The sequence below is a fragment of the Pseudopipra pipra genome, chromosome 2, assembly GCF_036250125.1.
Source record: "Pseudopipra pipra isolate bDixPip1 chromosome 2, bDixPip1.hap1, whole genome shotgun sequence".
Taxonomy (NCBI): Eukaryota; Metazoa; Chordata; class Aves; order Passeriformes; family Pipridae; genus Pseudopipra; species Pseudopipra pipra.
Window position 1 is genome coordinate 111861031 of NC_087550.1, and position 15589 is coordinate 111876619.

Consider the following 15589-nt stretch of genomic DNA (forward strand, 5'->3'; position numbering starts at 1 on the left):
AAGCTGCTTATCAAATTAAAGGTCTGTAGTTTTGAAATGAACAATGGCAAATCCAGTTGCAAGTGCATTCTTAGGCATTTAGTGTAACAAGGGAGGGACACAGAAGATTTTTGAATATGCTTGTGTAGTGATGATCACTTTTATGCTTCCATGTTTTTCCTAGTGCTAAAATTAATTCAGATTTTTTCATAGTTTTTTAGTAACACCATTTTACCTGGACTTAGTAAATTTGAATAAAGTGTTCCCATTTATGTTTGGGAATGCTTGTTGGAGGTTTTAACTAAAAAAAAATTCTACCCTGAGTTCTCAAGTTGAAATAGTTCATATTTATTTGGACCAGTAATTGTTAAACAAGCTATCTCAGAGGCAATTATTACATATTTTTTACGATATAGGTAAAATATATAATGTGCTAGTTCAGCCTTGCCAAATGTGTTTGCTTTTAATAGTGCAATGATTGTAGAGACATGTCAAACCTGTGACACTTTAAGGCTGTGGCTTTCTTCAGCCGTACCCACCCCTGTCCCTGAACTGGGAATGGCTGCAGTGGCAGTTGTTTTGTCAGGCAGCAAATTGAGAATATTGTGCATCTTTGTGACGTGAAGAAGGATAAGCCCGTCTTGTTTGCTGCAGCTGCTGCTTTTAGAACAGGTGTAAGGTGCAATGTTTTCTTCACTCTGGGCAAAACAGTTTTGAATTGTACTTAACAAATTAACAAATACTGTACAAGCAAAAAGTTTGATATGCATGTTACTGGTGCAGCATCTTGGCAGGTGATTTTCAGGCGACACACCTGGTGATACCTCGTTGGTGATGGCACACACTTTAAAGCAGTCGTCCTCAAAGTGCCTAAAGATTTAATTCCCCCCTCACTAATTTCAGTCCTGTTTTTCTGTTCAGAACAGTTTCTAGGGAATCTCTGGTCTTCCATAAAACGAGCCAATAAATAGTAAAGCAATTACTCGTGTTCCTGGCAGTGTAACACGGAATACATAGAAACTGAAAATCCATAGGTGATGTTAAATGGGGTTTAATGTGTAGTTTGACCTCGAGGGTCAAACTTAACCCCTACTACTACTCTTGTGCATTTGGACTGTGGTTGTTTAGTGACTAAAATAAGCTTTTTAACACTTGCTACTTGTCAGTGTTAAAAATAGTACAGCCATATATAAAAGGAGTTCAGTCACTGTTGGCGTATCAGTAAATGTGCTACGTTTCAGTCACAGAGTTGGTCACCTGCACCTGTGTTACCCTTTGACTACAAGGAGATGGCTCAGGGTTCAGTCAGAGCTTGTTTGTCCTGCAGGACCCCATCTCGTGGTGATGGACAAGCAGAACAGGACTCTGCTTGACTTGGAATTTTTCACATTATTCTCCCTGCTGACTGCTAGCTCTGAAAATTTGAGTTCTCTATTTTTCAAGCTGGTGTATCTTACTGAAATGGAGCCAGAAAGAAAATAAATTCCCCAATGACATTTCTCTTTTTTTTTTTTTTCCCCAAAGTGAAACTTCAGACAACATGAGAGATTTGTGTTATCATAATTGCTGTTATGCCTTCTCAGCCACTTTGTTGTGCCTAGCTTGTGTGTTTTAGCATATGTATCATGAAAAAGCACTTATGGTTCCAAAACTTCCTATATATTTCCTGAGTTCCAGGAGAGAATGAGATTAGCCATTCTGCCAAAGCTAAAATGGGCAAAAATTGGCTACTGTAGCAATTTCCTCCATTTTTGGTTTCAATAAATTTTGTCTACCTCTGAGTCTTTTGCCAGAAAGGCTGATAAACTGTGTCATGGCAAAGTGGCTCAATGTTTTTGTTGGTGTGAGTTGCAGTTACTGGGAATTGCAGGGAGGCTTTCAGTGCAATGGATTTAACTTCAAATGAAAGCTAAAGACTGACTGTAGAAATTAGGGGAACAAGTGGCATGTTAGTAAATTTGAAGAGTAACCAATTAAGTGTTTAAATATCTTAACCTTGTTAGTTCACACTTGCGAATACACATTGAAAGCAAATTCCTCCTAGTGATCAAGACACACACCTTAATTTTGGGAGGGTGAGATGCTGATGCTGACCTCACATTTCTTAAGACAGATGAGGGAGTTTCCCTTTTGTGGCCCAGCTTCAGCACAGTGTAATCAGGACAACAGTAATTTTTGGCTCCCCATCTTCTTACTTTCTATGCTCTCCATCATGTTCATGATACCACTTTTTTCACAGCCATGAGGTCTTGGGAGCAAAGTCCTGCCTTCTATAGGGCCAGGCAAGACAGGCTTTCTGGGGAGCAGTAGGAGCTGTCTTGTACGTGCTGTGTGCTGCACAGTGGTGCTGCAGGAACAAAGCAAGGGCAGAGGAACCCAGCTGCTTCCTCCTGCAGGGTTTTTGATCCTCTTCCAGGTGGTCTCATGAAGAGGACAGCAGCAAGCCCCTCTTTTAGGCTCAGTGCATTTTCTCCTGGTTTGCAGCTGGGATCAGAGCACACTGGAGCAGTGACCTCCCTGTGTGTGCCCTCTGTGCCATTCCAGGGTGTCCATGTCCCTGCCTTCTCGTGGTCTTTGGGGATTGTCATGTCAGTTCAGTCACTTACACTGGGACTTCCCCTCTCTTCCAGCCTGGACAGCTGTGCTGGGCTGGAAGGGCTTTGACCAACCCCAGCACTGTCACTTTTCACACTGTGGAGCTTTGTAAGGTTCACAGCATAAATGCCCTTTTATTTCTGAGTCAGCTCCCTTGGGGTGACTGTTTTAAAGTGTCCAGTAGCCATTCCTTTGTCCTTTTCTACTGGAGCAACTGCTCAGTCCCACTCCTGCAGCGTGTGTTAGGGTAGGCTGTTCGTGGAATTGTGTTGGTGTATTTTCCAGCCATTAAATTCAGAAATCCTCATCTGTAATTTGATTTTCTAAAGTTGTGATGGATCCCTGGATTTCAACAGCATTTGTGCGAGTTCAGTTGATTTAAGCACTGCAGGAGTGGAAGTTGGTGACGTGTTGCAGGGGTCAAGCCAGATCAGTCAGTGGGTGGCACAAAAGACAGATCTCTCTCTTGTTTGCAGACAGTGAAATCAAAACAAGAATGAGGGAATGAGTTTCTGAAGGAGAAAAACACTCTCCTGAATAAGGGCTAACTTTTCATTGGATTTTTAAATACCCAATTCTGTATTTTTTAGCTTTAGAATTCCTTAGAGCCACTTTTTGATAATAAAACTGACCTACAGGCTGTTTCCTTGGAAGAATTAATATAGCCTTAATCACATCAGCACAATTCTGAAGTGACAGGGTCATTCTTCAGTGGTCAAAATAACGTGCAAAAAATGTCTCCTAGTCTTTAACCATGAGCTAACCTTGAGGAATGGAAATAAGAGAAAAAAGGGTCTGTGAATTCGTCCAAAATCTAATCATGGAAAAATAAGATCATTCCCTTCTTCTCTGTCTCTGTACTATTCAAAATGTCTGGTAGTGTTAATTTCTGTTCTTAAGTTTGCAACAGCTATCCCAGTAACTTGGTTTGTGTTGCCCAAAGTGGTGTCAGCTGCACAGCCTGCAGCGTCCTGGTGGGTTTGCAGTGACGTCCCTTTTAGTCCTCACCAGAGGAAAGCCTTTAAATGTTTGGGTTTTTTCCCCAAATCCACATTTCCATTGTGATGTGCTGTTTCTGTTTCCATACAATGCCCAGGGCTGGAAGAATGCTTTCCAAGTGTGGTTTCACCTGAGCCATTAAGCGAGCAGTTCTGTTCCCTTGCTGTAGTGACACCTCTGTAGGTGCAGCTTTTAAAGGTATCGGCCTTCTTTTCGTAGCTTTATTTATTGAAATGCTGCTCAGTTCTTGTCCCTCCACCCCTAAATTCCTGTCCATCATTTCTTGTGATTCTTTCTTACGGAGTTTTTCCACTCTGGATTGTAAAGGTCATTTTTATATTTAATATTTTTGTATTTTCTTGGAATCAAATCCCTTCACTTGCCATGATGTTGTTTACCTCCCTTTTTTTTTTTTTTTTACTTACACCTGTTGTCCTGCTGTTTGCTGCTGCAAAAAAAAAAAAAAAAGTGCTTGCCAGGCAGCCTCCAAAGCAGAGCTTTTTACTGTGCAGTAGCAGCAGCCTTGACCCAGGTGGGCTTTGTCATCTCTCAAATCTCCTCGTAATTTGTGTGGGATTGGAAAGCTTTGTGCTACTGATGGCAGCCAGGAATTCTGATAGCTCGTGGCTTGTTGGGTTTCTTCGGTTGATTAGTTGATTGGGTTTTTTTCCACCCTTCATTTTCTATCTTGAACAGTTGGTTTGTACAGGTGAACAAAACCAGTAGGTTTTGCTGGAATCTACTCTGGAAAAGAAGGCTGATTGAAAATGTGGACACTTAATATACTTGATTGTATTTAAATATCTGGTAGGTGCTTTAAAGTCCTCAGAAGGTCTTCTGGAAGCAAATTCTAAAGCTTAGAAATGTGAAGACTAGGTCTTCAGGATTTAATGATAGAAATTCTATCAGCCTCCCCTGTGCGTGGTTAGGGACAGGTGAAATAGCAGAAATGGGAGTATTTCCCTGAAGGGAGAGGTCATGCTCTGTGAAATCCCTGGGGAACTGGAAATGGGCTTTTCTCTGGCCCCACACACCCACTGGCAGCAGCTTGTGAGCCCTCCTGGTGTGAACTGTCCTGAACCACAGGATCCCCGGGAACCGAGGAGCTGATTCCTGGCAGGAATTTGAGATTAAGTAGCATGTAAAGCATTTTCTATCCTTTTTCTCCTCTTAAGATCTGTACCAAGTCGAATCCTCTGAGCAAATACAGGGAGTGGGCTGAGTGAGGGGCTTCCCCAGCTGCCTCTGTGAATACTTTCTACCTCTTGACGTTCTTTGCCGGCTGTTCCGCCGGGAGCGGCTCCAGCAGCGCGGGAGCTGCTGTGGGTCGGGCCAACACAGGTGCACAAAGACCTGGTGGGGCTGTTTGCTGGGCAGGCACGGGCAGTCCCTGCCTCCCCTGGGGATGTACGGGATCATTTGGGGTACCTGTGTTTGCATCAAAGTGGAGGAACTGGCATTTTTCAGGTGGCACCACATGGACTCACAAACACTCCTTACTCAGCCTCTCGTGCTGCCTCAGTTCCCGTGTGGAGTAGCATCAAATCCGTTCACAACTAATGTTCAAATAATGGAACTGTAGGGAGGAACTTGGGTTTCCAGCTGGGTTTAGAAAGGGAGGGATGTGGGAATGTGAAAAGCCAGGGTTCTGCAGATCAACCCAGGTGTTTATCTAGAATAAAAAAATGTTTCTGATTGCTACTGTGGTTGTGTGTAAGACTGAAATGCTGAAAGAGAACTGTGTAACCCTCCCACTCCGAGTCTGAGAGAGACCTGGCATTGGCTTTCTGAACACTTCTGCAACCTGAACCAAAAACCTGCTGTGGGAATGTAGACTTACCATAGAGCTGTGGAAGAAAACTTCAATCGTGTCACTTCTCTCGGTCTTCAGAGCAGTCAACATGGTTTTGATGTAGGTTTTAGATTATGTATATATAAATCTGATTGAAGTACCAACAGCAAACCATAAATAAAATGTGGACTTAATTGAAGAATGGGCTAGTGGAGGCCTCTTGTGTTGAATTTATTAAAATACAATCTAACAAAGTTGTTGATGGAGGAGACTCGCTGTGATGAAGACAGGGAAATAATAGCTGGGATGTCCTCAAGTTGGGAAAGTAGCCAGGTTTGCTGCTGCCTTTGAACCTGTTGTAGCACCTGAGGACCAGCTTGATTGTGCTGTAGTGGCTGGAGAAGAGCTGGATGCATGGAAATGCTCGTGGGTATCATCCCACCTTCGTGCCTGCTGAGGGCCAAAGGCTTCCGTGAGTGGCACCGGCCTCTCCTCGGAACGAGGGGTTATTCCAGGGACAGGTATCCTCTCACATTCCAAGCTGGCAGAAACTGCTGCAGCTGCTGCAGAGCTGCTCTTACCCTGTTTCCACAAGGTGCCCATTGCCCAGTTGCTTTGCTCTGCCAAGGCCATCACCTAAGGGAATGTGAGGTGGGTGTGAATGAGCTAAGGGAAACCTCTGCTTCTCTGTGTTTGCCCTTGAAGATTTGTAAATGAAAATGCAAATTACTGGGAATTTGTAGTACTGACATTAAATAAACCTGTTTGAACAAGACATCATAGAAGCAGGTAACACAAGAGGTTCCACCTCAGCGTGAGGAAGAACTTCATGTTGAGGGTGGTGGAGCACTGGAACAGCTGCCCAGGGAGGTCGTGGAGTCTCCCTCTGTGGAGACATTCCAAAGCCACGTGGACAGAGTCATGTGTCACCTGCTCCAGGTGACCCTGCCTTGGCAGGGGGGCTGGACTGGAGGATCTCCAGAGGTCCCTTCCAACCCTGACAGTTCTGTGATTCTGTAACACCTGAGTTTGTGGGTCTGTTCAGTCAGTGTCGCCCATCTGAGGGGACCTGCCTGTGAATTCTTGGACATCCATGTGTTAGCAAAAATGAGAATTCAGGATACACTCTGGATGAATCCCAACCGGTCACTGCTGGTTGGGGGGGTTGCTGTGAACTAGGAGAAGAAAGCTTTTGATGAAGGCAGCAAAAATGCAAAGTGACTCCTACAAATGTTTCTGTTCTCACATTTCTCTCTGAGAAACTGTTAATGCCACAGGACAAAAAAAGCCTTTTTTTAATTTAACTTCTATGGAGGCTATAATGATTTATTGATCACCAGACTCCTTGAAACCTTTCAGAATTTGGGCTCCTGTGGTTTTTACATTAGCTGAAAATACAGCCCAAAGCATTTTCCTTAGATTTGACAGATACTTACCTGGTAACTTCAGCATAACAGCATCGTTATCTTATTGCTGAAGCTGGTTTGCCTCTGATCTTTTTTGCAGAAACTCTCTGGATGTGTTTGCTCTGACTTTTTTCTACCTCACACTGCTTCCTTGCACCTCCTTTTGCATTTCCTCCCTCCCTGCACCAGGGGTGTGGCAGATTGTGGATCCTCCAGAATTGCTCCCCCCTTCTGATTTATCAAGGGTGGGCAGTCAGGACTGGGAGATGGTGCTGTGGAAAGCCCTGGAGCAGGGATCCTTCCCCATCTCTGGGTGAATTCCTGCTCCTGCCATGTGAGTCTTAGCACAAGGTAGAAATGCTTGGTCTGTGTAGGAGCCGTCGGGCTGCGGAGGTGTTGGGAGGGGATAATGATGTTAATGAGAGGGTTCTGTTACTGTGAAAGATCTTGTGATACGTGTTGATGCTTAGGTAGCACTTCGTGTTCCTCAATACACCCTTAAAGAAGTGTAAAGAAAATGCTGTTTGGTCTTTCCGTAGGTGGGAATTTGAAGCCCTTTTAAAGGAAGACCTTTTAGTGCTTCACTGGTATGTATCTTTTTTTTTTCTTCCTTTTTTTATTTTTTTTCTTTTAGCAAACAAAGCCTTATACTGGAAATAACCTCTGAAATTTCTGCAGGAACGCTTCACATCTGTTTTTAAAACAGAGTTGGCTTCATTTCAAGATTTCTGATGTCCTTGTAACCATGCCAATCCTTACATGAAGTTTTTTATTATTATTTTAATAATAAGCACGGCTGTATTTGACCACTCATGTAGTAGCTCATGTCCTCTGTGCAGCATTAGGGCTGGGAATGGAAACACTCATCTGTGAAGTATCCTGGACAGAAACTACATAAGCAAATCAACTGTATTCTGTCACGCTGATGAGAACTGCTCATTTGAGCCAGAGGTTCCTGGGTATGATACATAATTAAAGTATAATTGCAATTATACAATTATTCCCGTGGCAGGGGGCTTGGAACTAGATCATCTTTAAGGTCCCATGTGTTTTGTATGCAACATTGTTTATTTTGCTAATTTACATTCAAAAGTGGTTTTGTGTTAAAGCTTCTTCAGTAGAGCTCAGACGTCCGCCCACCTCACCAGCCATGGCTGGAGAGGAAGGTTCCCTGCTCCTTTGCAGTGTCCCTGTCCTGTTGAATTTCTGGTTTTTACAGAAATTCTGGATTCAGAAGGATCCACTGCCCTGCTCAGCTGAACCTCCTGACACTCCACTCAGCCCTCGCAGAGGCCAAGGACCGACTTTCACTTCAGTCCCATTTTCACATTCAGTACTTCCACAGATCCTCCCAGCTTGTTAGGAACTCAACAGTATATTTTTATTATTCTTGTTGCATTGTTAGTTCTCTTTAACTTCCCCTGTCAGGTAACCTGCTGGAGCTTAAATGAGACCCTCACTTTGGAAAATATATTTCAGTTTACTTCAATTTTTCATTTTAGGTTGGCTTCTTTAAAGCCTCTGATTTTTCAGTCATTCACTTCATCTAATTTGCTCTTCCCTCCTATTTTTCATACATTTTTAGCACTGAGGTGCTAGGGGAGAGAATTTTGCCCTGAGAGAATGTTTATCTTGTGGTTGTTTTCCAGTGTCACTGTGGCTTTTTTAAGTTCCATGTTCATGTTTGTAACAGGAGACTGTACTGTTATAGTTACTCGCAACACGGGTTTGGTGATTGTACCAAAATCTCCAAAATCCTCATACCACTGTGAATTTAAAGAGACTGAACATTGCATCCTGTATATTTACATTAAATGTTTGTAGCTGCCCTCAGCACCAAAAAGTGCTAGTTTATTTATTTGTGCAATTATTCCCTACCCATTGATTTAATGCACTGATCCCCTGGCTGTTGGCTGTGAACACCTGTGGGACGCTGTCAGAGCCTGGGATCAGCAGCAGAGGTGACAAGTGTCAGTAACCATCTCCCCCTTCCCTAGAAAATATATGGTTTCCAAGCGTGGTTGGAAACCATTGTGAGTCCTTTAGGTCATTTAATGCAAATTGTTCTGGAATATTAAATACTGCACCTGTTCTTCAGATGGTGTTTGGAGGGTATGTTATATTTAGGTCCATGTCAGGAGAACACAGGCACATGAACAGCTTCTGTTCTCGTGGCAAAAACATGAGATGTGAACTTTATACTCTCCCAATACCATCAGAGTTTGTAAACAGAAACAAAACCTGTCATTGCTTTTTTTATTTCCCCCAAAGGGGATCTGATGCCTTTTTCCAAGGTGTGTGGTCTAGGGTATTTCCTTCTCTATAGACATGTGAGGAGCTCCACTATTGGTTTTGTGGGTGGATATAGGAAATGACTTTTCTTGCTTTGCATTCCAGTGGATTCCCACCAATTTAAGTCACACTCATGTGTGAGGTCTGGCTGCAGTGCCCTCAGCACTGACCCCTGTGGCACAGCCAGACCTGCTGCAGATCAGTGGGAGCCCTGGCTTTAGTTGTGCTCAGATGTGAATGAGCTTCAGCTACTTTGAGATTTGTACTTTTTTTCCCCTCCAAAGGCCAGTTCAGAAAAGCTGTGAATAAAGCCATTTTGCAATAAACCCCATCACTTCTCTCTCACTGCCCTCCAAAAAGCTGACTTTTCACAGGACAGCTGTTCTTATGAGAACACAGCTTCCCAGTGGGACTTCAGTGCTACTGCCCATGTTACTACAGCACCTTGGAACATCCCATCATGAACAGCTTGCACAGGGGAGAATTTTGAAGCTGTCTGCCCTTTCTAAACACTGATGAGTAAAGGGGCAGGTTGTGTGATACCTTAAACTTCTGAGTTTGTGCTCCAAGGGAGCATCTTTGATTCGACTGGAGCCCGATGATTCCAAAAGGAAGCCCAAACCTTACAGTGATAGTAGCTGAAACACTCCCTCTGTAAGGAGTTCTCCAACTCTCAAGCTTTTCCTCCAAAGAAACAGAGCAGATAAAAATGGAAAACCATTATGTTAAGAGACTATGAACTTGGGAAACTGAGCAGCCTTTCACCACTTCATCCAAATTCCCAAGTTAAGCCAGGTAACCAAGGGATAACTTGACTGGTCTGCAACGCTTTGTCAGGCCTAAGCAACCCTGTAACCAGGCCAGTGTTAGCATCACACCAGGACACAAGAGCATCCACACCAAGTGTTACTCCAGCCTGCAGGACCAGCTTACAGACAAACTCCTGGCTGAGAGAATCCCCTTGCTCTTCAAGGCAAGGGGGGGAAAAAAAACCTTTATCTCCACTCACAACTTGTTTATCATCCCTATTTTAGCCCCACTGCAGCTGCAGACACCACGAACTTCACACAAGCTCTGTTGGGACGAATTTATTGTGTAACCTCCACAGAGGTTGTTTAGTTCTCCTTCTCCTGCACAGTCTTTGTTCCCCTCAGCCTGCCTGTGCGACGGGCAGCGATGAGACCGACCTTGCGCCCGGCGGGAGCGTCTCTCCGGATGGTCGAGGGCTTCCCGATGTGCTGGTGGTTACCCCCTCCGAAGGGATGTTCTACAGGCTGTGGAGAGGGAAGGCAAGCCAGCAATGTAACCACAGAAACAAGTAAAGGGTGTCTAACAGCAATAACTCAAGGGGACAGGAAGTTTAACTGCTTCGCTTTTCACGTGGTGCAGTGATTATCTCGTCCCTGCATCACACAAACCCTTTCCAAAGTGCAAGGAAGGACAGTGACTGCAAACAGACTCACGTTCATGGCCACACCACGGACACGTGGCCAGCAGTTCCTCTTGGCCTTGTACTTGTGGTAGGCCCTGCCAGCCTTCAGGATGGGCTTGTCAATACGGCCTCCGCCGGCAACGATTCCTGGAGGGAACAGCAGGAATGGTAACACGCAAATCGAACACATTAGAGAACAAAATAAAGGGTTTAAGACTAATCCCTAATGACATTCAAGTTCTAAGACTGAGTTTCTGAAGACCAATCTCAAGCCATCTCAGCTGGGTTCAAACCAGTAAGTTCCAGCCATTGCCAGTGAGATCAGAGTCGAGCTACAGCCACACACTGAGGGCTCTGCAAGGGGACACACTCTTTAGATACTGCTTTTCAACCCCTTCACACAGGTTTAAAAGTTTTTAAAGCACTGCCAGTTTTACTGCTCAAATTTCTTGTGCAACATTAACAATTTTGCAAATAATGCATGAATCAAAAGAGTTCAGGGGACTATGAAGAACTCTGAGTTTTATACCTACTTCATTATTTATTGAGTCAATTTTACCAGAATAATGCACCAGATTCCTCATTTAGGTGTCTTCTACGCAGAAGCAGGCCAGTGACACTAGCAGCCACCTCAGCTGTCAGTCAGGTGTACAACAAACCTTGTAAAGCCTCTGCTTTTTGGAAGTTGTCTTGTCATTCCCTGTCAGACTTTCCAGAACACTCCACCCACCTGACACCACCTCCAGCACTGCCCTGCAGGCTCGCTCTGTACCAAAAGCATCAATGCCACTTTCCACAGAAGTCTTTCCCCAAGGACTGCAGATTCTACAGACTGAGCAATTCCACCACAGCCCGAGGACAGTGAGCATCTACTGTTCTGTCCTCTCACTAGGTCACACCACCTCCAAATTTAGGTCACCACTACCCAAAGGCAGTGCAGGCATAACGTACAAACCAAGGAGACCCTGAGCACAGACTATACTGGTGTGTAACCCTGGGTCCAGCTTGCAAATGACCCTTTTTTTCAAGATGGTTGTTATAAACTGGGACCCAGTTTGAAAGGTTCCTTAGCAGTGACAAGCAGCTCAGTGACCAGACAAGTTCACAGCTCTGTTCCTTACCAACAACAGCTCTGTTTGCAGAAGAAATCACTTTCTTGGAGCCAGAGGGCAGCTTCACTCTGGTTTTCTTCGTTTCAGGGTTGTGAGAGATGACTGTGGCGTAGTTCCCAGAGGCACGTGCCAGCTTCCCACGGTCACCGGGCTTCTCCTCCAGGCAGCACACGATGGTGCCCTCTGGCATGGTGCCCACAGGCAGGACATTACCGATGTTCAGCTGAGCTGCAAAGAGCAACCAGAGCAGCCACAGCTTCATTTGGGTTCTTAGAGTTCCAGTTCTATTTAACACAGGCCTCGTGCACAAGAGGGTGGCACCACACGGAGCCTCCGGCAGCGGCCGGGGTACATTTTAGGGTTCGACCTGGAACACCTGTTCCATGTCCAGTGTGGAGAAAGGTGTTGGGACACTCAACGTGCTGCCCTTGCCCAGGCAGCCCCCCCAAGACCCACCTTTCTTGCCACAGTACACGAACTGGCCGGTGTGGATGCCCTCGGCGGCGATGAACAGCTCCGTGCGCTTCTTGAACCGGTACGGGTCACGGAACGCGATCTTGGCCAGGGGAGCGCCCCGGCCTGGGTCATGGATAATGTCCTGTGGGAATGCAGAGCTGCCTCAGAGCAGGACACAGCCTTTGCCATGGGTTCTGCACAAATCAAAGAACTGGGAAAACTGGAGATGAGTACTCCAACATAATTGTCACTTTTCAAGGGGGTCTGGATTCCTCCCGACACAAATGAGCTGAAAATTCACATCTGTAAGGATGCAACCTCCAATATCTGCATCACATCAGGGAAAAATTCCTCACTGTGAGGGTGGTCTTGCATTGGAATAGGTTGCCCAGAGAGGTTGTGGGTGCCCATCCCTGGAAGTGTTCAAGGCCAGGCTGGATGGGGCTCCGAGCACCCTGGGATAGTGGAAGGTGTCCCTGCCCATGGCAGGGGGGTGGAACAAGATGGTCTTCAAGGTCCCTTCCAGCCCAACCCAAACTGTTGTGTGATCACAAAAGAATGACCCTGGTTAAGTGTGCTGCTTGTAACTAATCCTGTCTGAACAGTTTTATTCCTTATTTTCCTACTGAGAAATTCACTTTGCCCAGTCACCTCTGGGCAGAGACAGAGCTGGGCACAGGCAGGGATTTCTCCATGTGTTTTTTTGAGAGTGAAAGTGTTTCTAACCTTTATAATATCAGGTACAACAAAGTTACAGAAGTTCCAAATAAGGAAGCACAAGGCTTAATGACTTAATGTTTCTTTTACTCTTGGAAAAACAAGTCAATTCTGCTCCCGGAGTACACTGAGATTAAAACACACAACCATGTATTTACAGACAAGTGACTGTGACACACCTTTTAGATGTGCCTATTTTCCAGGACAGCTCAGATGCTGTTGGTGCCTAGTACTGATGTCTTTCCTGCTGCTGAAGTCAAGCTTCCCTACCTACCTTTCATCACCACCTTAGTTACAGTGAGAGTGAATGAAGTTCTCTCTACAGCCTGGAGATGACGGTGCCCTACAAAGCTGAAGGGATGCTCAGAGCACCCAACCAGGTACCTGTGGCACTGTTTGCAGTCACTGACACCCAAAAAGTACCTGCAGCACACCTGAACCACTGTATCACACCCCGAAGTACTGCCCTGCCCCCACTGCTCGAGACCAAGAGGATGGACACCTCTTAGTGATTTCAAAGATTGGGTTTTTTAATGTGAAATCAACTACACGGACACCTCTCCCCACCTGTCTTTCCCAGGCACAGGGAATTCTGAAGACACCATAAAACCACAATATTTCCTACAGAAAACCTGATGTTCCTACGTAAAATCTGACATTTCTACACTAGCAAAGCTCCAACAAAAAAGTCCTACTGCTGGCTACGTGCTGCCACCTTTATCTAGGTGCTCCCATAAATCCCAAGTAGTTTTAACTTCCAGAGGAACCTGATTAATTTAACAAAAAGAGAGATGCCTGAATAAGGCACGGCCTGAATAAGGCATGGCCAGGACAAGGCACGGCCTGAATAAAGTATGGCCAGGACAAGGAATAGCCGCAGGGCACTGGGGAGAGCGGGAAAGGCTTTGGATACCCCTCGGGAGGAGCGGAGAGATGGGCTGGGCTGGGATCTCACACAAGAGGAGCAGAGGGATGGACATCCTGGAATGGGCACCCCAGGAGCAGGGACACCCCGGGAGCAGGAACACCTCGGCAGCAGGGACATCCCGGGAGCAGGGGCCCGGCCGTACCTTGACGATGCCCTTGATGTATCCGTGCCGCTCGGCGAAGTCCACGGCGCGGAGCTTGGCCGGGCCCTTCCTGTGCTTCACGTGTGCGCGGAACACGGAGCCCGCGCCTTTCCTCTGCCCGCGGATGACGCGTCCCATGGCGCCCTGCGGGGACACACCGGAACAGCCCCGTCAGCGACAGCCGGTCCCTGGTGCCCTCCCCGTGCCCGTCGCGCAGCCCCCGTGCCGGCCGGGCGCGGGGGGCGACCGATGGAAGCGGATCGGGATCGGGATCGCGGCCGGGCCGCTCCTACCTCGGTGCGGCCTCCCCCGGAAAGAAGGAAGCGGTGACGTCACGGCCGCGCGGCGCCGCTTCCGGCGCTGACGGATTGCGAAAGAGCCCCGCCCCGCCCGCGACGTCACGGCGCGGTGACGTCACACCGGGGGAAGGTGAAGGGACGGAGCCGGGCTGGGGTGAGGGGTATCGGAGCTCCTGGCTCCGCTCCTCCGGGGTTTTCTTCACACAATCGCAGGATTAATTAGGTTGGAAAAGACCTCTGAGAGCGTCGAGTCCAACCTGTGACCCAACACCACCGTGTCGACCAGACTGTAGCACGGTCTTTCCTTGAACACCTCCAGGGACGGTGACTCCACCGCCTCCCTGGGCAGCCCCTTCCAATGTCTAATCACCCTTTATGAGGATTAATTCTGCCTAATGTCCGACCTAAACCTCCCCTGGCGCAGCTTTAGGCTGTGTCTTCTCCTCCTGTCACTGGTTGCCTGGGAGCAGAGCCCGACCCCGACCCGGCTACACCCTCCTGACAGGGAGTCGTGCAGAGCAATAAGGTCTCCCCCTGAGCCCCCTCTTCTCCAGGCTGAGTCCCCCCAGCTCCCTTAGCTGCTCCTCACAAGACTTGTGCTCCAGACCCTTCCCGAACTCCACTGCCCTTCTCTGGATCTGCTTCAGCCCCTCAATGTCCTGAACTGAGGGGCCCAGAACTGGACACAGCACTCGATGCTTGTCCTCACCAGTGCCAAGTACAGGGGGAGAGGTATTGAGTTTAAAAACCCTGGGGGCTGACAGCCTCTTGCCTGGAGATCTTGCATAAACAACCAGGGACCCCCAAGAGCTGCCTTGCCAAAACATCTCTTAATTAGCTGGACTGAAGATGCTGTTTGCAGGATGAGGCTCCATCCATTACAGGTACAGTTGGATCTGTAATAATCAGACTGCATTGTGCAGTTTAAGAGCTGCAAGTTTTGGGCAAGGAAGCGAGTGAAGATAAAAGCCATGCAGTTGCTTTAAGCTGCCTTTGTCAGATTTTAATCAATATTAATTAGGGCATAACTGAGAGATACAGCAAAGCAGAGGTAATCGTCTTAGTGTTCCTAATCAACTTGTGCTACACCCTGGAAGGGGAAATGAAAAGTGCCTTAACTTCTTTAATAGCCCACTAGGTTTTCTGCATCAGAGGCCGTTCTTCCAGCACAGGTCACTGCTGATGACCCAATTCCCTGGAGACAGACTGTTTGATTTTAGATTGACTCACTGGAAATTAGGAAAAGCTCATCAGTGTAGGCCCATCTTTGCTCCTTGCCTTCAGCTGAAGAACCTGAGCATCCATCACATTTTGAGAGATAAGCTTTCCTACAACAATCTTCCCAGGACAAATGGAAGTCACATGCCCCTAAGAGGTAAAAAACCCTGATGCTGAGGGCTCTGAGCCGTGATCCCTGTCGGATTCAGCCTGCACAGGTAA

The 15589-nt window shown here is 46.7% G+C and overlaps 1 protein-coding gene across 1 annotated transcript; it reads right to left on the reverse strand.

Annotated features, from left to right (window-relative positions):
* Nucleotides 1–10136: 10136 nt before the first annotated feature.
* On the reverse strand, nucleotides 10137–14247 carry RPL8 (ribosomal protein L8). Its single transcript, XM_064646898.1, has 6 exons — nucleotides 14144–14247; nucleotides 13851–13994; nucleotides 12064–12205; nucleotides 11617–11835; nucleotides 10527–10642; nucleotides 10137–10337 (listed from the first exon to the last, which is right to left on the reverse strand). Exons 2-6 carry the CDS (start codon nucleotides 13986–13988, stop codon nucleotides 10179–10181), a joined length of 774 nt encoding a protein of 257 aa, XP_064502968.1. The 5' UTR covers nucleotides 13989–13994; nucleotides 14144–14247; the 3' UTR covers nucleotides 10137–10178.
* Between the last annotated feature and the right edge of the window lie 1342 nt (nucleotides 14248–15589).

What these genes read in the sequence shown, in the direction of transcription:
- RPL8 (XM_064646898.1), bottom strand. Translation starts at nt 13,988, where the DNA reads ATGGGACGCGTCATCCGCGGGCAGAGGAAAGGCGCGGGCTCCGTGTTC. An exon ending in CGTGTACTGTGGCAAGAAAG is followed by an intron (nt 11,836 to 12,063) that starts GTGGGTCTTGGG and finishes TGCTCTTTGCAG; the next exon opens with CTCAGCTGAACATCGGTAAT. An exon ending in TGCAAACAGAGCTGTTGTTG is followed by an intron (nt 10,643 to 11,616) that starts GTAAGGAACAGA and finishes TGTTCCCTCCAG; the next exon opens with GAATCGTTGCCGGCGGAGGC.